This window comes from Falco naumanni, chromosome 7 (assembly GCF_017639655.2).
Source record: "Falco naumanni isolate bFalNau1 chromosome 7, bFalNau1.pat, whole genome shotgun sequence".
In the NCBI taxonomy this organism is placed as follows: Eukaryota; Metazoa; Chordata; class Aves; order Falconiformes; family Falconidae; genus Falco; species Falco naumanni.
This window is the reverse complement of record NC_054060.1, coordinates 6,376,540-6,401,292: the sequence shown is the minus strand read 5'-3', so window position 1 is coordinate 6,401,292 and position 24,753 is coordinate 6,376,540. Positions and strand designations below refer to the sequence as shown.

At 47.9% G+C, this 24,753-nt stretch overlaps 2 protein-coding genes across 3 annotated transcripts; one reads left to right on the top strand and one right to left on the bottom strand.

Annotated features, from left to right (window-relative positions):
* Positions 1–2,195: 2,195 nt before the first annotated feature.
* Positions 2,196–13,465, top strand: LOC121091669 (gonadotropin-releasing hormone II receptor-like). Its single transcript, XM_040601712.1, has 4 exons — positions 2,196–4,258; positions 5,519–6,028; positions 6,589–6,790; positions 7,072–13,465. Exons 2-4 carry the CDS (start codon positions 5,522–5,524, stop codon positions 7,479–7,481), a joined length of 1,119 nt encoding a protein of 372 aa, XP_040457646.1. The 5' UTR covers positions 2,196–4,258; positions 5,519–5,521; the 3' UTR covers positions 7,482–13,465.
* Positions 13,466–13,586: 121 nt separating this feature from the next.
* Positions 13,587–19,326, bottom strand: PARP16 (poly(ADP-ribose) polymerase family member 16). 2 transcript variants are annotated; one of them, XM_040601714.1, is made up of 7 exons: positions 19,007–19,326; positions 18,185–18,322; positions 17,177–17,383; positions 15,872–16,043; positions 14,882–15,023; positions 14,140–14,294; positions 13,587–13,975 (listed from the first exon to the last, which is right to left on the bottom strand). In XM_040601714.1, the coding sequence occupies exons 1-6, from the start codon at positions 19,190–19,192 to the stop codon at positions 14,150–14,152; spliced, it is 990 nt and encodes a 329-aa protein (XP_040457648.1). In that variant the 5' UTR covers positions 19,193–19,326; the 3' UTR covers positions 13,587–13,975; positions 14,140–14,149. The 2 variants fall into 2 exon arrangements, with proteins under 2 accessions (XP_040457648.1, XP_040457647.1); XM_040601713.1 differs by having other exon boundaries at positions 13,587–14,294.
* Between the last annotated feature and the right edge of the window lie 5,427 nt (positions 19,327–24,753).

Here is a 24,753-nt window from a genome sequence, read left to right as displayed (position 1 = left end):
GCCCTGGCTGGGTCAGTGTGTGCTGGAGCCGAAGGGGACCCACGGCCCCTCCATCGATCCCATGGGTGATTTTCCTGGTTTACTGGGGACAGGAGCATCACGGGACTGGGGTGCTGGCTGAGACTTCCCAAAGCAATGCCCCTGTCTCAGGTTCCTGTCTGGGCAAGGAAGCAATGCTGCTGCTGTGGGAAAGAGGACCTGCGGGTGGAGCGGCAGTGCATGCACGCATCCAGGTTTTATTGTGCTGTGGTGAGCGGATAGGGCTCAGCACCAAAGCCCACCACGCTTTCTGGAGCTTGACCTCAGGGTTTGGTCTAGGGTGATAAGCTCACTCTTCTCTCTTGTCTAGTTTAGGGATGGGGAAAGGGAGTTTTGCTCTGGTCCTGGTGAAAGACTGAGGAAAAACACTGAGCGATGCTGCTCCATATGGGAAGACGTAAATCTGGGGAACCTCTGGGAATGATACTCTGGATATCTGGGCTCCCCTACCACCAGAGTCCTTGTCCTGTACACACCATTCTGGCTGGGTCCATGACTTGGATGTCCAGTGTGAAGTGCCGGGCTCAGCAACACCAGGAGCACCAGCCAGGGTGTTAAAAGATGGGAATGGCAGCAGATTTGAGCATCAAGAGCATGTTTTTCTCAGTGCTGCTGTCCAATGCCATGATACCCCCCGGAGAAGGGCTTTTACTGGTAAGGTCTCCAGTGAGGCTTCGATATACGACACCAAATCAGAAACAGCATGCTATTTCACCAAGAAATGCTCCAAAGACACAGTTTAGCAAGACACTGAGCCTGTGGGCAGAAGAGATCCCTCCCTCTGTTTCAAACAAGGGCTTTTAGGAGGGGGATGGGATGACCCAGATTATCCCCATGAGGGATGGCAATTATTGTCCCTCTTGGCAGGCTCGGCCGAGCAGCCAGGGCCGGGTGAGCAGGCAGAATGAGATGCTGGTTTATCCCCAGTAACCACTGAGCTTTGGTCCTCTGCCTTTTGTTGCAAAGGTTTCGGGGAGTGCAGGGTGGTGCCCTGCTACAGACCTGTCCGTAGCGTACAGCTGGAGGCAGCACAGCACCGCATGCAGCCCCAGTGCTGGTTTTTAATAAGGGTGAAAACTGGGAGCTTCACAACTGCTTGACTTGTGAACTTTGGGTAAGAAGAGAAGCCATTCCAGAGAAGCCATTCCAGAGGTGAGCTCATTTCTAACCCCGGGAAATGACTTCATGGACGCTGGTATTTACTCACAAAAACATTGCATGTCAGATGTCCCTGACTAGACTTTCTGTTTCGAGTCCAGTATGAGACAAAAATTTCCTTGGACGAGCTGCTCCTAAGACAATTCAAGGTTTGGAGGAGAAGAAGAATTGGAGAGAAAAAAAAAAAATCAGCATTAAGAACTCTGAAAACATGAGGTTTTTCTAAGCAAAGGGTGATTTTTGAACAGCCACCGCAGCAGAAGCACCTGCCTGGGGTGAGGGTGCAGGTGATGGGTGCTGCCGTGGGATAGCTCTGCTTGAAGGAGAGCAATTGTTACCCCCTCATAACGCTCAGCAGCAGGAGTTTCCCTCAGAAGTGATTTTTCTCTCTTTTGCATAGATAAGATGCCAACGATGATTTATTAGGTTGAACAGCAGCAGGTTCCCTGCCCCTTATTTGCATGAGGTTAATGGAAATTATATCCTGTGCTGCTTTGCCTGCATGAGATCCCGATTTATGTGGGGTGTCCAATGGAAAAACACAGCACTTGCATTTTTGTTTGAGGTCTGCTCATGCAAAAATTGCCACTAGGGCCGTATTACCTGGTGTGGCTTTCTGATTTTTGTTTTCTCCAGCATCCCAGAATGATCTGTATGGCTTCAGGGAGAAAAGTTCTATTTGGGGATGCCTGGAGAAGCTCTGGCTCCCCGTGACCCAGCGCTGGGCTGCAGCTCTGGGGATATACTGGGGCAGCATCCCAAAAGGAGGGGATTTCGGAAAAAGCTGAGCCGGGGTGTATGGAAACAAGCCCTGCCTGCCAGCACTGTTTCCTAATCCTGGGGACCAGAAACCTCTGATTGTTAAACCAGTGTTCAGAGACTCAGCTGAAGGCTGCTGAGCAGACAACATCCAAGCTGACCTTTGAGGAGATGAGCCAAAAAAAAAAAGAAAACACAAGGGGGTTACTGTGCAAACGCCAGAGAAAAATAGTCATATTAATAAGGGACCCCACCCTTAAAATAAGACTTATTGCTAATACATGCCCAGGACATTTCTGTGTGATGGCATGCTAAAAAAATCCTCTCTGAATGGGGACCAAAGGCTTTGTTGCGGCATGAGCAAGACTTACGATTCCCAAGAAAAATCCTGTCCCTCTCTTGCATCATACAGTCGTGGATGGAGAGGACATTTCTAGACAAAAAGGCAGGCAGCCAGGAAGGAGGACAAACAGGGAATACATTCCTGACTCGCTATTTAATTGCTTTCGTGCAGGTGCAAAGAACTAAATGAAAGGAAAAATAAGGATGAGCATGTGGGGCCAAGTCAATCTCAGCTTTAAGCAGGAGTCCAGCACCAGAAGGATGTGGCTGCTGCAATAAACAGGCTTTCACCCAACTTCTTGGTGGGTTTTGTGCTTTTTCCCTCCAGGGACTAGGCTCATTCCTGCGGCGCTGGTGGGTGATGGCCCTGCCAGGTAAGGTGATGGGGACAGTCCCCTCCCATGGGGCAGGGGTGGCTGGTGCTCGCTGGGTGCCTGCCCTCCCACACTGCCCGCTGGCAGTGCCGCCGCTGGGTCTGCTTGTCTCTTTCCCCTCGAGTGTAAAGCACTTTGAGTGCATAAATTGCCCTCTGTGGCCCCGAGCAGAATCTCCAGCCTGATCCCGTTTGGTGGTTAAATGCAGAAGTGACGAAGGGTTTAGGGAACTCGGATGGTGATGCCTCAAGGGCTGATGTCCAGCGCCTACAGCGTCTCCTGGGTCTCAGGAGCTGGTCTCTCCACCACAGAATTTGACTTTTAAACCCACAAAGGGGAGAAGTCCTTTGTTGCTTGTGGCAGGGAGCACTCCAGCCTCAGATATGGTGCAACCCCTCCTCAGAGCTCAGGCATTTCCTCCCGAAAATAAGTGGGAATAGGTTTAATGATGGAAAACTTCCTATCCCAGGAGGTGAACTTCCTCCTTTCAGGGAATAATGCAGAGCCACTGCCACCAGCCTGGGTCCTGCCGTCTGGCTGTACACTGGGTACTTCTTAATTTAATAGACCAGGAGGTGTGAAGGTCTGTAATTACAGTCCCCGGGATGTCCCCGGGAGCATGTTTGCCTGTGCTGGCCCCAGCAGGGCTTGGGGCTGGCCCTCTGGCATCCCCACAGCTCTTTTACTTTTGCAGGCCAGAGGAGCAGAGTGTCCTTGGTTTCCCTCCTTGCCCTCGCATTGCACATCATATTTTTTAAGCTCCTGTGAGCTCTTTGTCTTTCCCAGGGTTTCACACCACACATCAAGTTCTCACTGCGTTATGCTGAAAGAAATACAAAAAGAACAAGGCAGGAACTGATAGAGTGCAGAAAAAAATGTATATTCATTAAAATAGCAACATAACCTGTTTCTCTTTATTAATTCCCTCCTGACAGCATTTCCAGTCCAGGCACGTACCTGTGTTCATTTGTGATGCTCCCACGGACCTGTGTGGTCCAGGAGCATCGCTGGGGTGTGTGTCTGTGTGTGCTGAGTTTTCCGGTTGTCTGAGCAACGGGATGTTCATCACTAACTCCAGAGATAATTAACTCATTTTTCTGTATTTATAGAAAACGGATGCAGGGAATGTTGGCACTTAGCCCTGATGGGGCCACATTTGGCGACAATATCTTGAATTTTGGCCATTCCTTGCAATACGGTGGCTTTGTCATCATCCCCGCTGCCTGCTCATTAAGCCTGAAAGCGGGCAGCTCGTTAAGCCCGCAAGGGCAAGGGGTGCCAGCCCCGACCCGGGGGTGAAACACTGGCAGCTGCCTGTGGGCGCCCACCTTCGCATGCCCCGCTCCTGGTTTGCCAGTGCAGGGGATGTTTGCATCAGCGTTGCCATCTCCTGCTGCCTGTGCTAAAAACAGCGTACTCCCAGCTCAGCCACTGGCAAGGGGAAATTTTGCTGCTTCAAGGGGTTTATTGCAGGGATGTGATGCTAAGACGCGCTGGAGCATCCTGACTTGTCATCGCCGTGGTGGGAGACCCGTGGGGAAAGACAAGGAGCATCTTCTCTCAGCATCAGGGCATACGTATGCCAGGTACGTTCTCACCAGGGACAAATCGAGACCTGGACATGGGTTTCCCCTTGTTTCTTTCAGACAGTCAGCAAGAAGCTTGGTACTTTTTGACTGCTTTTTCTTTTTGCTACTTGCTTGCTGGGTTGGTCTTTGGGGAGGGAGAGGGCAAAGGCAGCAAGAGGGCTTGCTCTCAGGGGCTTGGGGTGCGGGGGGCGGGGCTGGAGGAGGACAGCTTGCTGCAAGGTGTCGGCATTTCCATCCTGCAGAGCCGGGGAGGCAGATTTGATCTCAGCTGCTCATGTTCTTTGTGCAAAGGTGGGGAAAGCTTTATTTTGGTATCAGCAAACCAGAAGTGCTTGAAATGGTAGAAGACATTCCCTGCCTGCTGCTGGGACTGGCAACAGCTCATGTCCCCAGGAGTTGGAAGTATTTGCCCTTGAAATGTGAGTTGTCCCCAAGCTGGTTGTGGTCTGGCAAAAAAGGCAATTAAATCAAGCCATGTGGGACCACCACGCTGCTCATGACCCCCTGGTCACCCTGCACGTGGGTGTGTTCCCGTCTTCACCTCCTCCTCTTCCTGCTTTGCCTCCTGAAGGCAAAGGGATAGAGGTGTTGAGCTGGTGCTGCCTGGGTCCTAGCAAGGTCTAGGCTCCTAAATACCACCATGATCCTCTCCTGAGAGCTGCTGTCAGTCCTCAGGCAGCGTGGGATCCCCGTTCTCCCCTTCTGGCCACCCCAAGGTGCTCTCACGTATGGCCCCAGATCTGGCGCTGGAGATGGAGGTGGACCATTAAGGTTTAACACTCTAATGGGAAGCACCATGGGGTTTCTAAAAAGCTTAGCTTTGTTTGCAAAGCCCCTTTGGAAGGATGAGTCCTTGAACCGAGCACAGCTGCCTTGGTACAGGCTCAGCCAGCTCCGGTGTGACCCATTCCCAGCCAGGCACTGGTGGGCAGCAGCTCATCCTGTGGTCCTGGCCACCTCTCCCACTTCCCAGCTGCTCAACCACCTAGCAAAGAGCTAAAAATATATGTGTGTGTGAGCAATCGCTATAGCTACAGCAGGGGTAAGCCAAGGAGGGCAGCTAGGCAGTGTCACTACAACCGGGAGCTGTGGTGGCTTGGCAAAACGGGCAACACAGAGTGGACAGGCAGGGACAGGGTGGGACTGGCAGGTTGCTGCCAGTGCCTCCAGTATAGATCCCACTATCCCCCCTTTTCTCCTTATATTGAAGCTGTAGCACACTACACAGCCGCTAAGAGGGGGTTCACTTTTTGGCAGGGGATGAGTGACGAGCAGCCCCCCACAGCTCCCCGCTGCCCTGCCATGGAGAGGGATACCAACATCTCAGTCTCTGGCTGCCCTGAGCACTGGGTTGAGCCCCGGTTCACGCAAGCAGCGAGGGTCCGCGTGATCTTCACGGCCATCTTCTTCTTGCTGGCGGTGGGCAGCAACGTGGCGGTGCTTGGCAGCCTGCTGAGGAAGAGGAGGAAATCCCACGTGCGGCCGCTGATCCTCAGCCTGGCACTGGCTGACCTGCTGGTGACGTTAACAGTGATGCCTCTGGATGCAGTGTGGAATGTGACGGTGCAGTGGTACGGAGGAGATACCTCCTGCAAGCTCCTCAACTTCCTCAAGCTCTTTGCCATGTATGCAGCTGCCCTGGTGCTGGTGGTCATCAGCCTGGACCGACACGCGGCCATCCTCCATCCCTTCTCCCGTGCTCGCCGCCGCAACGGGTTGCTGCTCCGCACCGCCTGGGCCGGCAGCGTGCTCCTGGCTTTACCTCAGGTAGGGCTCAGCGCCCTCCCTGTGTGGTTTGCCCAGGCTGGGGTGGTTTTGGAGAAGGGCTTCCCCATCCTGGAAGCCCCAACGAATTCATCCCCATCCACAGGCTTCCCCACCATCAGATTGGCTTTGCTGAGCAAAGCGGTGTGGTCGCCGCGTTGGGTGCTCAGCACTGCTCTGCACCTTCCTTATAGCACCAACACCATCGGGGTGTTATGCTAAGGGCTGGGTAAAAACCGTGTCTGCTGTTTTTTATTCCTCATGCACATGGTTATCTTCTCCTAAAATATACATCACTGCACCCCTGCAAAACATGTTGGAGCAGACCAAGAAAAATCTGAGCAGTTCCTGATCAAAATAACATTCGGTATGGCCAGAAAAAAGGGGTTTGCAGCTGTCACATCCCCCTGCTCCTGGCCATAGCCGTGAATTAGGTGCCCAGAGCACCTCTCCCAGTCCAATAGCAGCAGAGAAGTGCTCTCCATGCACAGCCAGGAGCATCTGCAGGACATGGTACCCTCTTCCAAACCCTCTCTGAGTTATCATTTGGTTCTCCTTTTCAGCTTTTCCTCTTCCACTTGCACACGATCCCAGGAGGGAACTTCACCCAGTGCGTCACTCATGGGAGCTTCCGAGCACACTGGGAGGAAACCGCCTACAACATGTTCACCTTCACCACCCTCTACATCACCCCCCTGAGCGTCATGATCGTTTGCTACATCCGGATCATTTGGGAGATCAGTAAGCAGCTAAAGAACAATAAAGGTAAGCAGGTCCCAGCCCTTCAGTGTCCACCATGGCTCTATGATAGAACCTGCTCCAGCTTGGAGTGTTGTTGGGTCTTTCCCAACACCCTTTGAAGGGTAATCCAACTAAGAATATTCACACAAACTTCTTGACTCCCCCCTCCTTGCTGTCTTCTGCTTACTGTGGGTCATGGACCCACACGAGATGGTCTCCCCTCTCTGGCAGAAGCACAGTCATGGATGGTTATGTTCTCAGCTTTTTCACCCATTTCCAGCTATTCTTCTGACTCTCCCTGGCAGGTTTGGTAAGAAGTCAAAATGACCACATTTCCAAGGCACGCATGAAGACTCTCAAGATGACCATAGTCATTGTTGCCACCTTCATCATTTGCTGGACCCCATACTACCTCCTGGGCTTGTGGTACTGGTTCCAGCCAGCCATGATCCAGAAGATGCCAGAATATGTCAACCACAGCTTCTTTCTCTTTGGCCTGCTGCACACCTGCACCGACCCTGTCATTTATGGACTGTACACCCCCTCCTTTCGGGAGGACGTGCAGTTGTGTCTCAGGGGCATTGAAACAGCCATTACCAGGCACAAGAGACACAAACCTGTCTCAGTCTCAGAGAAGAACATAAAAGATGGTGCTGCAAATGGTGGGGTGGCATCAGGGGGCTCCAATGGGACGACTGTTAACACAATCTGCTGAAGAGATGTATCCACAGCTTTGGGGGCTGCTTTTGTCCCATAGGATCGTTCTGGAGACTGTCATGAGGAAGTTTGCCACTCAGCTTTGGTGGGTGAGGGTCTCTGGCCAGAAACTGGGAATGCATCTCCTGCCTGAACTCAGGGTGAAAAACATCCGGTGGTATTCACGGTCACTTTTCCATTCTTGCAGCCCTGTGACAACAAGGAAACTGTCCTTTTTGTGCCCTATGCATGCTCTAGCCCTGATTCTGGAATCAAGCATCTGCCACACTTCCAGCATCAACCCTTTGGAGGAGACATGCCGTCTCCTCTGTGGTCCAGGGCCATGTCCATCTGGGATGGCCCTTTGCACCTACACCTGGGTGCGGAGCTGCTAAGTGGTGTCACCCTGAGAAGCTGCAAAGGTGCTATCAGAAGCTTTTACTCCCTTTTCTCCAACCACTCTAGGAAAAGCTCTCTGGAAGTTTTGGATCTCCAGGCACAGAGCCTGTTCGGTCCTCCCACAGCTGCGTCAAGCCTTGGGGAGGATCTAAATCTTTGGAGAGTGACTAATGCAGGGGCATTAGTCCCCATGGGCATGGTGGGGAGGGAGGAAGTGCTGCAGGGACGGAGGGGCTCAGGCAAGAGGGGTTCGAAGAACCACAGTGGGGTGGGATCGGATGGGGATGGAATGGGGTTTCTTCTCCCTTCTGGAGACAGCCATAAGGAAAGAGAGTCCCTGCTGCATTGTTCTGGCATGCAGGGGGTGGTACGGACACATCCTTACACAGTAGCTCTCTGGGACGCAGGGCTGACCAGGAGACTACTTGGTGTAAGCAGAGAGTGAAAACCAGACCCAACACCGCCCAGCCCCCCCGACTGCCTCTGCCCCATGTCCTAGGGTACGAGCTGGCAGGTTGCAGACCATGTCCTGGGCTCCCCATATGTGCTTTGCCCTAAGGGCTTGACCCGACACCAGCACCTCATCTCTGTCCCCAGCAGGATGGGTGCAGCCACCCCACAGGAGATGCCTGAGGTGTCCCAATGAGGAAGGTGATGGGAAGCACCTGTAGGTAGATGGGGCCCATCAGCACTCATAAATGCCAGCAGGGTGCCGGTGGTGTTTGGCTGCGCTGTGGAGGTAAGGGAGCCTGGGGGAGGGATCAGCTGAGCTGTGATGAATACATTTTTTTTTTTTTTTTTTGCTTTTCACTAGCGTGCTACAAGTTGCTTGTAAAGATGGAAGCCTCTTCTCTGGGTGTGGGTTGAAGAGATGGGTTTATTCAACTGTGTTGTTCCTTTCTGTGTGACTAGAAATAGTGAACTGCTTCTTTGTTTGCTCTCTGCTGATTGTTATGAAATGTGTTTTTTTGCTTTTGAAGAGAAATCTAGTTTTGAGCCAGGTGTGTTGTGGGTTTTTTTTGGTTTTGTGAAATCTTTGAGCAGCTCAGGAGCGTGGACTTGGCAGGAGGTGGCTCCCTGGGCATTTCTGTGGCTACTGCAGCTTTGAATGAGCATCTGGACTTTATCAGGATGAAAGAGCTGTGTTTTAAAAACAAATCTTGACTTGCTGTGGTTGCATGTGTAGGGAAGCTGGGAGATGTCTCCTCCCAAGCAAACAAATTTCCTTTGGTCGCCAAGGGGGCGTTCTCAACCCTGTCTTTAAGAGGGAATGGATCCCTGCTGGTCAGAAGGGATCTGCACTGGTCTCCCAGCGCCCCAGCTAACAAATTAGAGGGGTGGGAGAGCAGTCCTTGCAGTTGGGCTGAGGCTGGATGATGATGGTATGGGAAGCCGTGGTGCTCAGGGTGATGCTGAGCTGTAGGCAGGTATTGAGCACTTGCCTTTCCCCACGCTAGCTATCATTTATGCTAAACACGCTGACCAAGGAGAAAAAAATTCAATTAGAGCTGCAGGAGCCCAGGCAGACTAGTGGGAATTAGCATGAGTCCTTTAGGAAGCATCCAAGCTCCAATGAGATGCATAATCACCGTTTGGCTTTCCTGGGCTTGTTCTGCTCAAGGTTAATTACGCAATGCTAATGGCAGCAGGGCTTGCTGCTGCCAGGCTGGCTTGGCTTGACCTGTGTAAAAGAGTTTCTTGTGAGGTGATGGGAATGACTTGTGGTAGGAGAAGCTAATTTATTCATCAGACTCTCATTTGGTTTCTCTGTTTGTATTACTGATGATCGCTAATGGGGGGCAGACCTTGAAGGTGTGTTGGTTTTCTGGCAAGCCTCAAAGAAGCAGGAAAGTGTCTTTAATCTCCTGAAAACATTCCTCATCTGCTTTCCGCTGAGTGAGAGAGAACAGGTCTGGCATTGCTTGTATGCTTAAGGCCATGTCCTTCCTCGCACAGCAGCGGGAGAGCTCGGAGACCTTCTCTGAGGAGCAAGAAGTACTTTTTCCCTTGTGGGAGGGACCCACCACCTTTACACCCCACAGGTACAGTGAGAGGACAGAAGCAGCTTTGGCTTTAGGTGAAGAGTAGGAAAACTGAGATGCTGGCAAGGATATGTACCTTGGTCCTTGGGGGAAGCACGGCACATCCCTCAGGATGCCCGCAGGCACTCTCAGCGCTGCTCCTTCTGCCTGCCTCTTGGTACCTTCCCTCCTGCTGCTGGTGCTCGAGGCTGGCATTTTGGGAAGCCCAGAGCGTGGGCAAGGTGCCCAAAGTGACAGCTTTCACGAAGGAAGGAAAATGTCACTAGAAGAACATGCTGCCAAGCCATGTGCCCAACGTATGCAGGAAGGGAGGGCGAGCAGGTGGGCAGCACCTCCCCAGGGGAGCCAGGGCGGGTATTTTCTGAGTCACTGGGGATTGACCCAGGTCTGGGTCCTGCCAGAGGCGGACCAAAGCCCAGGTCTGGTTTGAACATCCCTGAATTTCTGATTCTGTGTTTCTTAAATCTGTTTGTATTTTAGAAAGCAAAAAATTTTTGCATCGCTCATCAGGAGCATGAAACACAGAGCCTTGCTGCTCCCCAACCCAGGGGTGGTCTTGCTTTCTGCAGTAGTTCCCTCTCCCTACCTTGCCTCAAAGCCTGGGTCTCCAACAGCACCTGCCTTCCTCCTCAGCTGGTTCCTGAGATCTCTGAATACATATATATCTACAAAAAAATAATTATATCTATCTACTTATAATCTATTTCCCCATATGGGAGGAAAATTCTCCCACTTCCCCAGAATATTCCTGTTTCCCCTTGAAAACACTAGCTGCCATGCTTTTCCTTGCAGTCACACCAGGATCAGATTTGTCTGACTCAGTTACAGTTCCTTAATACTCACCACAGTAATGTAATGAACATATTAATAAGCACAGGTAGCTCTATATTTTACAACTCCTCGACCTCACCCTGGGCTGCCTGCTTCAGACACAGCAGTCCTTTGTTCGGGAGAAAATTCTGATTCATTCCCCATTAGCATTTTTATAGTACTGTGCATGTTCAAAGAGCCACGCAAGTGGCTTAAGAGGTTAACGCGAACCTTGGGTTAATTCATAATATTGTTAGATACTCGGCACAATACTCTCATTAATTCAGCTGACTGCATCTCACCACGTTGGGCAACACATGCTGAAATCAGCAGGGAGCACAGAAAACAAGCGTGGGAGTAGGATATTAAGTATTTTGCTGGCCTGCTAAGGTAGAATCTGGGCACCTTAAATGTATTTATTTTCCCACTGCCTTTGAAGACACGAGTTGCCTCGCTCAGCAGATGTGGAGCTGAAGCACTGAGGAGGCTGGGCTCAGCACCCCTGCAGGCCTAGGAGCATGAGGGACGGGGCTATGAGCCCTCCGAGAGGCACTCGAGACATGTCCATCAGGACTCAGCCCCTACCTGCAGCTACCTCTTTCTTCTGGGTCTATTCAAACTGTTCAAAGCAGAAAAAGCTGTTTTTTTCCTTTGATACCTGCTGATTTAATTGCAGTGCTGGGCTGTGTGTGTCTGCCATGAGAGCCCTTGCAATAGTTTTCTCTTTGGGGATATAGTATGGAGCAGCTGGTGCAGAAGATCAGCTTGGGAACTAGCTCCCTACACGGATGCGATTGCCCCACGCTTGGGAAGAGATCTCAGCTGACTGGCTTAAAGCCAAATCAAAGGCCAGACAGGCATTAGGAGATAGTGCTGAACGGCTGCTGTGCACTCATTCCTCTTGCTTACTCTTCAGAAACTTTCCTATGCAAAGCAAGCCTGAGAAGAGAGCCTCAAAACCCTGCTGTGCTCCTCCCCATCTGTTCCTTTTGTCTGACTTGTGAATTCCCAGGTTTGTGCCTTTCCCTGCAGTACAAGCATCTAGCCGTCCCACAACTGCTGCCTAACCTTCTCCCTTTCCAAAGGGCCTCCCATAGCCCATCTGTTCCAAAAGGTGTTTCGTTTGCAGATGTACAAGCCTTTTAACAACATGGTAACCTTTAGATAGCATCAAATACTCCAGGTTTTCTGCCTGGCACATTATCTGCCCTAGACTGACATATATGTGGCACAACATTATATATAGAACATGCTGAGGTGGACCAAAAATAGGCAAGTATTTCCAGGAACCCCATGCGTGTCTCAAACCCCGAATTTCTGCATTGAAATATCAAGGAGTAAACCACTACAAAGTAGTTGAATCTGTTGTGCAATAAATTGTTAGTTTATGTATATTTTAATTGCAAATCAACACTATAATTAGCACATTTCCTGGGCTGAGGCAATGCAATGTGCTTTAACAGTGAGCATTATTAACGGACTGTAAAAGGCAATGGGGAATTGGATTATAATGTTCTTGTTTTGCAAGCTGTATGGTGAATAAATAAATTTGTTCTGGCAGCAAAATTAACTGGAATAAATGCTTCTAGCTCCATCCACCAAGAAGAGGGGTTGCTGTAAATGAACTTGTTCTCAGCCTCGAGTTAGAAAACCTGATTATCAGGTCATTATTTCTGGCAATTAGGTACCAGAACAACATCAGAGAAAGAAGAGCTTTTCTTTGAAATATTTAATGAGTAAAGTAGTAATCATAGACTCATTTGCTGGAAATATGTGATGAGATTTTTTTTTTTTTTGTGATTCGGGTTCGCTGCGCAATAAAAACCTGCGCTTATCAAGTCTACTACTGAAAGCTAGACTGCTTGAAACTTGAACTGTGGCACATGTCTAGCTTTTCTTTGCCTAGAATCCCTGGGCTCTTCATCAGGTTTATCTCGCGCCCAGTCCCTAGTCAGAGGACAGTCCTTTGCTCCTTTTTCAGTTTCAGGTAGTTGTAGGTTGCTTTGTAACAACAGCAAACACAGAGGACTTGGACAGGAGAGGGAGAAGGTTGCCCTGTTTACATCGCATGATTAACTTGCACACACCTGTATGTGTGTTTTCAAAGCAATCCCCAAAATGCCCTTCTTCAAGGTCAGAAAAGATGAATCTGACAGATACTGAGGTTTTTGCACACCAGCTTTAAGCCAATGCGCTTTGCAAACAGCTGAACTGCTGTAATTCTGACCATAGAAGACTCAACCTCTCTGTGAGAACGTAGTGTGGACAGTCCTGCGAACATACAGTATTGTGTACAAGTTGTCACGTGGAGGTTTAAGTGAAGTCTACAGGAAGTTACCTGTACTACAGATGTTCACAGACATACAAGTACAACCCTACCAGCTCTGCTGCCATTTTACTCAATTTCTTACAAATGCCTCAGGAAATAGTTGGCACGTTACTGCTAGTTAGTCCATTTCTTCGTAAAGGAAGGCTGAAAACAATTCAATACAGGCAAAAATGTTGAGCCAGATCCCAAAATCCAGGCAGGCCCAAGCCCCCAAAGCCTGTCAGGTGGCAGTGTAAGTGGAACCCTTCACCCTCCCTCTTCTTGGCGCAGAAAAGACGAGCGGAAGGCAGTTTGATAGGAATGATCCTTATTCAGTACTGGTGTTGAAAGGCTTCAGTTTTTCTGACCTGCACACTAACCAAGGACAAGATAGATCATGACTGAGAGCACAAGCCTTGCAGATGTTTGTGCCGGTTTTGGCTGGAATAGAGGTAATTTTATTCACAGTAGCTAGTATGGGGCTATGTTTTGGATTTGTGCTTAGTTGCTGGCTGGGGTTAAACCACGATAATGTTTTACAGGGGGTGGAAACATACTAAAACCATTTAACTTCTTCCATTTTGGTGGATGTTTTATTTCTTGTTGTCTTCTTACAACCATTATGCTCAAATATAAAAACTCCTGGCCAAAGTTAAAGTTAGTTTTAAATGTTTAAAAGTGATCTCATCTGCACCGATACATGCTAAACATCGCTAAATTCAGTTTCTGAAACCAAACTAGTAAGACTCCCCTACAGGTTGCTTTGCCTGACATACAGAAAAATCCTCCTTTCCAACTCATGCAAACATACCTCAGTTTGGCAGAGAATAGTTACAGCTCAGTGTTTCCACGTTTAGTTTTCATTAACTTTAAGTAACTTTTTCCCATGGATCCTTAACAATTGGTTCATGCTAAGCTGCACCGTTGTGATCCTTTTCAGCTGTACTGGGCATCCTCATGAATCACAGGAACACAGAAGTAAGAATAAATGGAAAGATGTCATGAGGATAATATATTGGAAAGCTCCAGACACCTTTATTTCCAGAGCTCTGGAACAGATGCAGTGCATTGCAGATTGGCTATTATTAAGGCACGTGGTGAAAATAACAGTTTATCACCTTGGGCAATTCATCTCTCTGAGTCGAACATTCTGTGCCAGTAGTAGACGAAGGTTGGCGAGTTGCTGGCCCCTATCACTATTAGCAACAGTAGGTACAGCATCATCATTACGGCAAAACGGTGGGTATAAATCCAGGAAGACTGACTAGGAGGCCTGAAAAAGGAAAAGTGTAGGTATTCTGTCAGAGACGCACTAACACCTTGGCAAAGAGTATCTTAGGTTTTGTTATTTTAAACGGTTAAGCTAATTTATTAAAAACAGAAAGTTGTTCCGCGATTACTGTAACTACCAAAGCTTGATTCCCCATCCCTTTTCCCTAAGTCTCTGTGCTGAGCCTGTGCTTTGTCCCCATGTTCACACCTTTCTCTGTGGTTTGGAGCCATAAGTGCCTGGCCTGTACGCACGTGTTGATTAGCTGGGTGAATGCTGCCACTTGGGTTAGATAAGTGCAGAGTTAAAACTGCCCTAGTTTTACTCTTTGTTTCCTGCCACAGATTATTAGAGCTCTCAAAGACTTACAGGTCTGGTGAAAAAGCACATTTAGCTGAGCCTGGGAATGTGCAAGAGCGAGACAGAGGCAACATGATGGTGTAAGCCTTACTTCCACAGGAAACTGGCTAAAACCAAATTCTGGCAGTTCAGTGTATCTTTCCTGCTTGTTTTCTGTTGTTTTTCAAATACGAGATGTGTTCATCTGGCTGTTATAGCATGCTCATAGTTCTAGATAGCTGAACTCTTACCTCCTATGCTGTTTCTGTGAATATACTAGCAAGTATTTAACTCGTAAAAGCTGATTGTTTGTGACAACGAAGTATTTCTGTGGTACATCACCCCCTTCACTGTTTTTCACTCTTGCTCTTTTTCTGTCTATTTCTTCTGAATCTGAATGGGAAAAGAAAAGAAGAGGTCTTTGGGGAAACAGAAAAGCAAGAAAAGAGGCACAACTTCAAGTAACTGTAAAAAAGCAAACAACCAACACCACCACCCCCCACACCCCTCCCCAAGAGTGGAAATAAGATAACCAAAGACCTAGTCTTGGTATTCCCCTGAATCCCTTAGCATCCAAGAATAGACTGAAAAGTTTGCTTGAGGCTATACCACTCCCAGTCATCCTTGGTATGGATGGCATTATGGCCCAGACCAGGATGATAAGGAGGCTGGTGTCCCACAGCAGTGCTTCAGGAGCTGCTAATATTAACAGGGAAAGAAAAACAACATCAACGGACTGACCGAGCCCTGCCAGAAGGAAGCAGTCAAAGAAGGACAATCCGAGCAGAGGCTTCCTAGACATCTAGTAAAGCTTGTTATTGATACATTTGTGATGCTTCTGTTCCACCCTCACAGGTGAAACAATCAGGCATTATGGATCACGACTTTATCATACTACTGAAACCAGAAAAAACAAATCATAGAATGGTTTGGGTTGGAACGACCTGTTCTGTCACGGGCAGGGACAGCTTCCATTATACCGGGTTGCTCAAAGGCCTATCCAACATGGCCTTGATGCCACCAAAATATTTTCTACCTCTGAAATAGACTATTTTGAGAGAAGCTTCACAGACAATTTGTTGAGGGGTCAATCAGAAAAGGAGACTGCCACCAGTTTCTACCGAAGGGTATCCACACTCCATACACTGCACTGCTTATACAATAGCATATATGTACAAAGCATGAGAAGTGCTAAGTAGAAGATGAACTGCCTGTAGTAATTATTATTGCAGTAGTCTCACCTTTCTTTTTCACCTGACACTTTACATCTGGGTGGTCAATGATCTCACAAACAGCTACACAGCTAAGGATAGAGCCCAATGCACTTCGCTGCCAACCAAGACCATGAGGGCTATAAAGGAGAGCCAGGCTCAGGTCACTGGTAAGATAGGTACCTTCACCAAACAAGGATGTCTGAAACAGAGAAATGTATCTTAAAATCCTGTAGCACAAACTATAAACAACATACAAGTGTTCTTTACTTTCAGACTGGCAGTTCTGTTTCTGAAGGTAAACTATGAAAGGCTTTTCTGACCTATGTTGGTCCTGGTCCATGAAAGGCTTTTCTGACCTGTGTTGGTCCTGGTCCACGCACTGTTTTTGTCCTGGCACAGCTTCCTTGGGGTGGGGCAGCTGCCCTCTCCCATCCCTCAAATTAGCTGCTTGGCACAGCCTTTGGTGTGGACAGATTCATGCCTTCCCGGATTTGGATTTAGTTTGCCAGCCTAAGTATTTTATATCAACATGACTGCACTGCTGTTAGAGGCATTTCACTGATTTAAGACTGCCATCTTTCAAATCCAACCTCCACAAACAAGGCAAGGCTTTACTTCCATTTAAATCCATGCTTTACTAGAAAAGAAGGACTTTCCAATTGTGAATTCCTTTCAAATGTAACTTTTAATAACTCTGAATCAAAGGATTTGCCACACTGGCTAAAATTATTAATCCAGAAAGTCCACTGTACCCGATAAGCTGTTACTTGTAAAGAACATGGAAAAACATAGTTCAAGTTGACTGGATGGTTAAGCTGCTGCTGTGTCAAAGCTGCTTTACAGATGACACACAAAGCCAGGAGTTCCACCTGTTTTTCCATTGAAATTGGAAGAGATGCAAGCCTACAGGTTGTCTCTCTCTTAACCAGGCTATTTAAAGGCGGCTCCATTTGCGAGCAGCACCTAAAACTTAGTTGATCTAAACTTGAGGCCAGGCAGAAAGAATCTCAGCAGGACGTCCACTATCTTCCTCCTCTGCGCACAGGTGCTTGTCAGACAGGCCAGTAGTTTCAGAGGCATTACACTTCCTTGCAAAGAAGCAAAGGATAGCTGTAATTCGTCACACTGGAGGAAAGGGTTTCATGCCACTTCCAGTTTTTACCCTCAGGCTGCACTAGAAAATCCAACATAACCATCCACAAAGGCCTACAAGTCAGAACAGCAGTGTAAGATCATCAGCACATTTCATACCCCTACAGGAATTTGGGCCTATTTTTAAAAAGTGTCACTAGCTGCAAGTGAACAAGATGGTGCCAATACCAGGAGCCTCACCCTGTTCAAATGGCAGTGCAGGCCGTTGTGCAGTATGGAATGGAAGTTTTCGAGGCGACTCCCATGGAAGGCATAGATGAGGTCCCGCTCTCCCTTGGTCTCAGCAAACTTGGTATTCATCTGATCGCAATACACGATCTCAAAGAGGTAGTCCGGAGCAGGAACCGCAGCCCCAGACATCCCTGTGAGTTCTTGGATCTTCTCGTACTTAAAATCAGGAAGGAATATGTGTCAGTTTATGGGGTTACATTAGCCACTGGAAATCCTGCTTACTGCCCCTTAGTCTCTCATATTGCTTTATGTATTTTGATTATGCTTTCTGCATTAGAAATCAACACTGTCACAATTCAGAAGGAGTAAATGGACAGTAAAAATTCTCAGTTTCTTGCTATCAAAGCTAAATCCTAATTCTTTCGGGAAAAATACCACCCCTGAACTGTGATAATGAATTAATTGATGATGTAAGGACAATACCACAATTCTACTTTGGCCACTAAGACAATATATCCATCAGCTGATCTTAGAAGAGATAAAAAAGTGAAAACAGAAGTTGTTTTCATCTTGATACTAATCTCTACAACTATTTTGATCCCTATTACAGAAGTAGCTCAGTGGCTCTCAATCTTTCCATTTTTGGGGTGGTATGCAAAAGTACAAAGTTGTCTTTCTTGGTGAGAAGCACATCCTAGCTCCACAACACCCAGGTTGCACTACTGTGGTCCAGAACATGCAAGTACATGCTATATTAATGGAGGTAACCAATTACAGTGGCTGCCCATCATCAACTACTGGCAGTGATAACTATTTCTTCCCGCCAGTGTTCCTGAAAATTTTATTTAAAACCCAAAACAAACAACCCTCTCTATATACAGGGGAAAAAAGCATTCACGTTGAACTGTCAAGCTCTTACGATAACCAGCTAACTTCTTGCAGAGAAAATACTCTCTGAAGTGCAAGTTTGACTTAAAAGTCAAACTCTAATCAAGATTTTCAGAATTCAAAGCTCACCTCCTGTTTCTTAGTACTATGTATCATGAAGACCTTAGATGATAAAATCCAACTAAACAAATCCCAGGTCCTCTTCTCTGTGTTTGGAACAGACTCCAGAAGTTCTTTCAGGCTTGGCAGAGCATTGGTATCTGCAAGCTAACAAGACAGGCATTTAGTACAAGGTCCTTCTTTTCATTATGATTAAACAGAGACCTCTAGTGAAAACAAAACAATATTTCACCCTGAGAGGTTGTAAACTGAAAATCAGCTTCTGTTCTAAAATATAAATGTTTGTAACTGGTTTGCAGGAAAGTTTGTCACTTGTTCTAAAAGTAAATACCAGACCGGTTATAAAACAGTTCTATTTACCAATAATATCTGTAAGGTACATAGAAGAATAATCAAATCTCTGAAGGAAAACTGGCCACCACAGTGCAGTATCTGCAGTGGAATAGACACAGAGGCCGTGTAAAGTACAAACCCTTCAAAATTAATTTGAGTTTCACATCAGGCAGGCATTTCTAACGCTTCACATCCCCAACGCGGGATCTGTAAGTTTCTGAGCAGGGGTTTGTCAGGGCTGAATCCCACATGTACTTTAAAACCCGGGTTTGCGGACTGGATATACAACCCGCCCTGCTTCACTGGCCGCGCCGAGGGGCCGCTGCCCTCCCCTCAGCGGGCGGCCTCGCCTGCCGACCCCGCGGCGCGGCCCGGGCGCGCTGGGCCTGCGCTCGCCCCCCTCACTAGCCCTCTCGCCAGGCTGCTGTGGCACGCCCGAGCCAGAGCGGCGTGTTCCCGGTTCGGCTGTGCGCGCCGGGCCGGGGCAGCGGCACTCACCAGCCCCTCGAAGTCCTTGCTGTCGGCGCCCGCGTAGCGGCCCGGGAAGGGCCTGAGCGCCGAGTCGCGCTTGTAGCTCTGCAGCGCGGCGGCGAAGAGGCTGCACCGCAGGTCGGCGGCCAGCGGGTCCCTCCCCGCCGTCTCCCTAAGGCGGGCGGCCGCCTCGCCGGGGCCGGGCGATGGCATGCCCGGCGGGGCCTGCCGACCGGCGGCCGCTCCGAGAAGGCGAGAGCTGCCGCCCGGGCAGCGTCGTCCCTTCCGCCTCGCCGGCGGGGCCGCGGCCTGGCCCCGCCGCTCCGCCCCGCCGCCGGGCGGCCGCCTCCGCCCGCCCCGCGCCGCTCTGCTCCGCCGCGCTCCTGCCCGGCACGGTGGGGCCGAACGGCGGTGCCCCGGTCCTCGGGGACGTGGGAGGCTGGGGGAGAATGGCGCCTTCTCCTCGGGTGGAAACCGGGAGAGGGGTACAGTGGGGAAATGGCGCCTTCCCCTCAGGTAGAGACCTGGAGAGGGGTACAGGGGGGAAATGGTGCTTTCCCCCTCAGGTGCAGACCTGGAGGTTAGGGGTCCAGGGGAGGGAAATGGCGCCTTCCCCTCAGGTGGAGACCTGGAAAGGGGTACAGGGGGGAAATGGTGCTTTCCCCCTCAGGCGCAGACCTGGAGATTAGGGGTACAGGGCAGGGAAACGCCACCATCCCCTCAGCAGGAGAACAGGAACCATGAGGCAGGGAGAACATGGAGGGGGAGCCCAGCTCTTCGTGCCCACAACGTATGTGACCCCGAGGCAGGGGACAGCGGCGCCGAGGACGGTGGCAATGTGCTGGAATGTAAGTTGCCCTGTGGTCCTGTTAGACGGCTTGTGCCCCCTCAGCTGCTGGGGCATGGCAGATGCAAACTCATGGCTTGGTCATTGCATTCATGTGAAACAGCAATGCTGGTTAGCCAAAACAGTCATTCAGGGCACCTACTTTTTGTGTAAAATCTGTTTTTGTGTAGCTCTGACTGTAACAGACTTACACGATAGTAAGTCAAAAGCATGTAGGTGCCGTTACTCTTTAGCAGTTCCCTTTATCATCCAAGCTGGTAGCCTTGAAGAGTGCATCCAGGTTTGTTTCAGTCATCTCTCACAGGCTGGTGTTGCAGAACTAAGGGAGAGTTTACTTTTTAGTTGAGCCTCCTACCAGTGGTTTCACCATGTTGCGTTCACTATGTTGCCTGAGAATGAGCTCAGTCTTCATCTCTGCAATACTGGCACAGCATTAGTGCTCTGAAGCCTCTCTCAAGTTCCAAGATGTGTTAGACGTCACCATTGGCAGGGTGGAGGTCTCTTCAACTCAAGCTCTCTTGGTCTCCTGAGTGCAAGTTACTTAGACTGATCAGTTTTGGAAATGTATAGCCATACTAGATGTCTTTAACACCTTTCTTCATTTGGGGGGATATTGCACATATCCATGGAGTAACTGATGCGGGTGCCGCACATGTAGACTGTTGCAGATGGTCAGAAAAATGTTAAGGTCACTTGTGGATACCTGTTACTGGGCTCTTATCTCGCAACTGGATGTCTAGATGCTGCTGGGGATGCAATCTGCAGCATTACTTAAGCAAACAGGAGCACTAGCCTTATTAAATACTAAGAGCAAACTGGTACCAAAGCAAACAAAATGTGAACTTCATACCCAAGTGCAGAGTTCATATTCGTATTCACCCACTTGAATGGCTTGGGAGTATGAAGAGGTTTTTTAATTCTGGATAGAACCAGATAGATCCCAGGCTGTGCAGTTACATGAAATTGAAAATGATTTCACAATGACGTTCATAAATCAAATTGAGTTGTAGGTTTGTTTCCTTGCTGTTTTATCAGAAAAGCATCTTTCAATAACAGCTGCATGAACAAGCCTGCAATATGAAGCCATCAATTCTAGCGCTTGCTTGGGTCTGACAGATTTAATGGCAACATGTAGACAAAATTATTTTGAAGGTACCTTTGGTTTATGTAACCCAATTTACTAGGTACCTATACATGTTTTTATCTTTAAAATCTAATCCAGCCTGGGAGGTCCTTTTTGACATATTGGTAATGTTTTATTATTGTGCAGGTTTTGGATGAAACCTTGAAATCTAGATTTGTGGAACTTCGCATACTGATAGATTTGTCTGAGTGTCACAACCAGCACGTTCCAATTCCCCACTGTGTTTTGTGCTGTTGGCTTTCTTAGACCAGGTAAGAGCCATGCTGCATGTGGTCCAGAGGGTCTCCTGCATGCCAGCAGCATAGATGGGTGACTTTTAAGAAAAGGTCTAGCATCACACAAAGCTTTTTCTCAGGAGTTATGGAAATTACCCAGACTTGAAATGCAGCCGGAGAGATTCCTTTCCATATTTCTGTATCCTTGAGAGGATGTATTTTACTTTATCTGATGTGGTGCCTTGTTCAGCTGTAAATATCTGATATCTCTGACAGGCTGTTAGCAACATCATTCAGTGATTCAGCTCAGGACATGTTTATTATCTTGCATTATATTAAATTGTTCTGTGCGATCCCTTTGAAAATCAGTCCTTGGCTAATTGGCTGATTTCATTCACTAATAAATCATTAGATGTAATAATTTTTGGCATCTGTTAAAGAACAATATTAGAAAATGGTAGAGATATCTCTTTCAATGCATTTGGGTGGAATTTTACATTGCTATGTTGAGCTTCTGAATTGCTCTAATTTCAGTGCCCTCGTTTAAAGTACCACTTACTGTGGTAAAGAGAGGAAGAGTATTACCTCTGATGTCCCTGGGATGGGCAAAGACAATTTGTGTAGCAAAAGGTGTGTTGGTCTCCTGTTCAGGACTGTTAGGTAACAGGCAGCATGCTGTATCGTTTCTCTCACAGCATGCCTGGTGCTGTGATTTTGTGGCAGAGTATGGGCAGGACGTGTACGGCACTGCCAGCTGCGGCTCCGCTGTGGGGAGTGGGGCTTCCTGGCATGTGATTTAAGGAGTGGGGACAGGCAATACTCACTGAGGAGAAGCTAAAAGAGAAAGACAGCATGGTGAAATGTGACAGGAGAGCTGGAGGGAAACGGGTTTCCTTGGAACCATGTCAGTCCTGGAGATGCTGGGCTCGCTGTGCTGCCACTTTTTATATTACTGTAGGAGAGTCTGTCTCTCCAAGTGAAGTGAGGACCATTTGTGGACTTGTCCTGGCATAAAGAAATTAACCCAAAATAGGTCTAAAACATCGCTGGCATCATAATAGTTAATGGAGATTCTAAAAGCATTGATCCAAAACTGATGCCTACCGTTGGGATTTCAAATGGATGGTGCTCCCATTATGGCAAGCTCAGCTGCGTTAGGCAATGACAGATATTGATGAGCTAACAAGTTTGCTGTTTCAGGGCTGACTGAGAGTGCTCTCTGGTCAAACTCATCTGACACTAGACTAAAGCCCTGTTTTACAAAGCGGCCCCTGAGCCAGAAATTAAGTACTGAGGGCTTTTGGTGACGGTTTTAAGGGAGCTGCACCTTTCTGTGCTGGCGATGCTGAACACCAACCCTCTGTAGACTCAGTCCTGCAAAATGTGTGAGGATAAGCCAGGATAAAGTCATCATTCATTTGGAGGGGAAGCACAATTCCCCCCTGGTGTTAGCTACAGCAGATAAGGTCTTCCAGCCTATGCCTTGTGGAAGCCCCAAACCCAGAAGATCTCATCTCATCCCTCTCCCTACAGCTCTAACAGGCACCATGTTGGCAAGGCTTTGGAGCCAGAAGAAATACGTAACAGCTGCTGTTTTCGCTTGTGCATTGCTGCTTTTTAATTAAGTGCTGTGAGTATGTGCCGTGGGCTGGAGGCTGAGATTCAAAAGCAGCTTTCCAGTCCTCTTAAAAATGACCCGATGAGCAGTCTTTGAACAATATGTTGTGCACCTCAGGGTCTCTTAACGACTGCATCCCACAGTGCCAAACTAGTTTGCACACTTTTGCACTTCTGCTTGGAGTGCTTCTACTCTGTGATACCTACAGGCAGGCAAGACTGGCTGGGGGCACTTAGAAAGAGCTCTCTTGTTTTTTTGAGAAGTGCCCTTCAAATGTATTTCTTTTTTCCAATTTTATTTTCCTAGATAGAAAAGCTGTCCTTGGTGGTTTGCTACGATTTGATACAAAGATGGTTTTGTAAAAGGTTCTGAAAGGGTCATTGCTGGTGGAGGAGTTTGAATAACGTAGCTATACGACTTCTTATGAAATTGAAGATCTGACTATTTAACATAGACTGTAATAAAAATAGTTTATGGTGTTAGTGAATGCATTTCAGCAAAGAAATGTGGCTTAAATGTCTTCATTTAATTCCAGTGTATTTAAAATTGATCTCATGGACCGGAAAAGAGATTTTTTTCCCCCCCTTAACTAGGGTCTGTGAAGGAAATTAATACAGGGAAGGGAAAATAGAAATACAATACTACACTCAGTGAAACAAATGCTTGTGACTGAGGGCTTCGTTACTTGCTAGCCCTACTGGAAAAGCCAGCTGTATAAGGTATGTTTTATTATAGAATTAACCTTGACCTAGGGTTCAAAGAGAAAGGTTAGTTTGAAATAAATCAGTAGTATGGTCAGGTCACTTCAAAGAGTCTAAAGCTGAGCTTGAAGATTACATGCTGTTTATGTGTATCCAGTTGGAATAGAACATATGGTAAAGATAATAGAAGTAAACTATTTATCTCTTCCTGCCACCCCCCCTTAGGATTTAACGCCTTTTTTGTCCTTTGCGTATATATGCTGCAGGGGATGTTTTTGTCGTGAGATATTTATTGAAAACAGAAATGTGGAATAAAGCAACCTTCTTAAGTCAGGTGGCTAAAATAGTCTTGCCTTTAACATTTTTCCAATTGCTCAGATAAAAGTAAGAACTCCTCTGGAAATAAGTCATATGAATACGATGAATCATATTTCTCTGTCACTTGTCTCAGTGAATTCATATAGTCATAAGAAAATCAAAACAAAATGTGCTCAGCTCTGAATTGTTGGAGTTCTAATCCAAAAGCAGGAGCACATTTAATTGTTACGTGGATGTAAGAGCTTCCCAAATACCAAATAATTCATGCAACAACCCAGAAAAACAGGCACGAGTATCTGAGCTAGCATAGGGAGTGGGAAATGAGGTTGGTTAAGCAATTTACCCAGAGCCATTCATAGGCTGTAACAAAACTCAGATTAGTCCTCAAGGCTACGGTTGATTCCAACCCATTCTGGGGGAGAGGGCCAGAATCTCACCCCAGATTTCCTGAGTGCCAGTGCTGCTTTAACCACAGGACTGAGTCTTATCTTTTGGCCCGTGTTGCCTTAATCTATTGCTCTTTGTGCAGCAAGGAAGGTATCACGACTTGAAAAGTGGCATGTGCATCAGTCATTTGAGTCCATGTTCAGCTTTGTGCAGGTCACTATATAGGGGAAGTGAAGGAAGTTTTCACTTCCAAACATGTTGAAGGATACAAAGTGCTGTCAATTAATTCTTACTAGATTTCCCAGAGGTTTCTGATGGCTTGTGTCTATCTATGATCAAGCAGACAGAAAAGCCCTTTTCAATTATTCAAGTGGAATTCAGGAACAACTCCACTAAAGCAAGTGTGATGTGTTAGGCTGATGCTGGAGCTTTGCAGTGCTTACAGAGAAGTGGGAAGAGCAGGGCTGGTGACATTGCTGGGAAGCAGAGGGGATCTTCTGCTGAAATTAAAACCAGCTGCTGAGCTGAGACATGGTCACTCTGT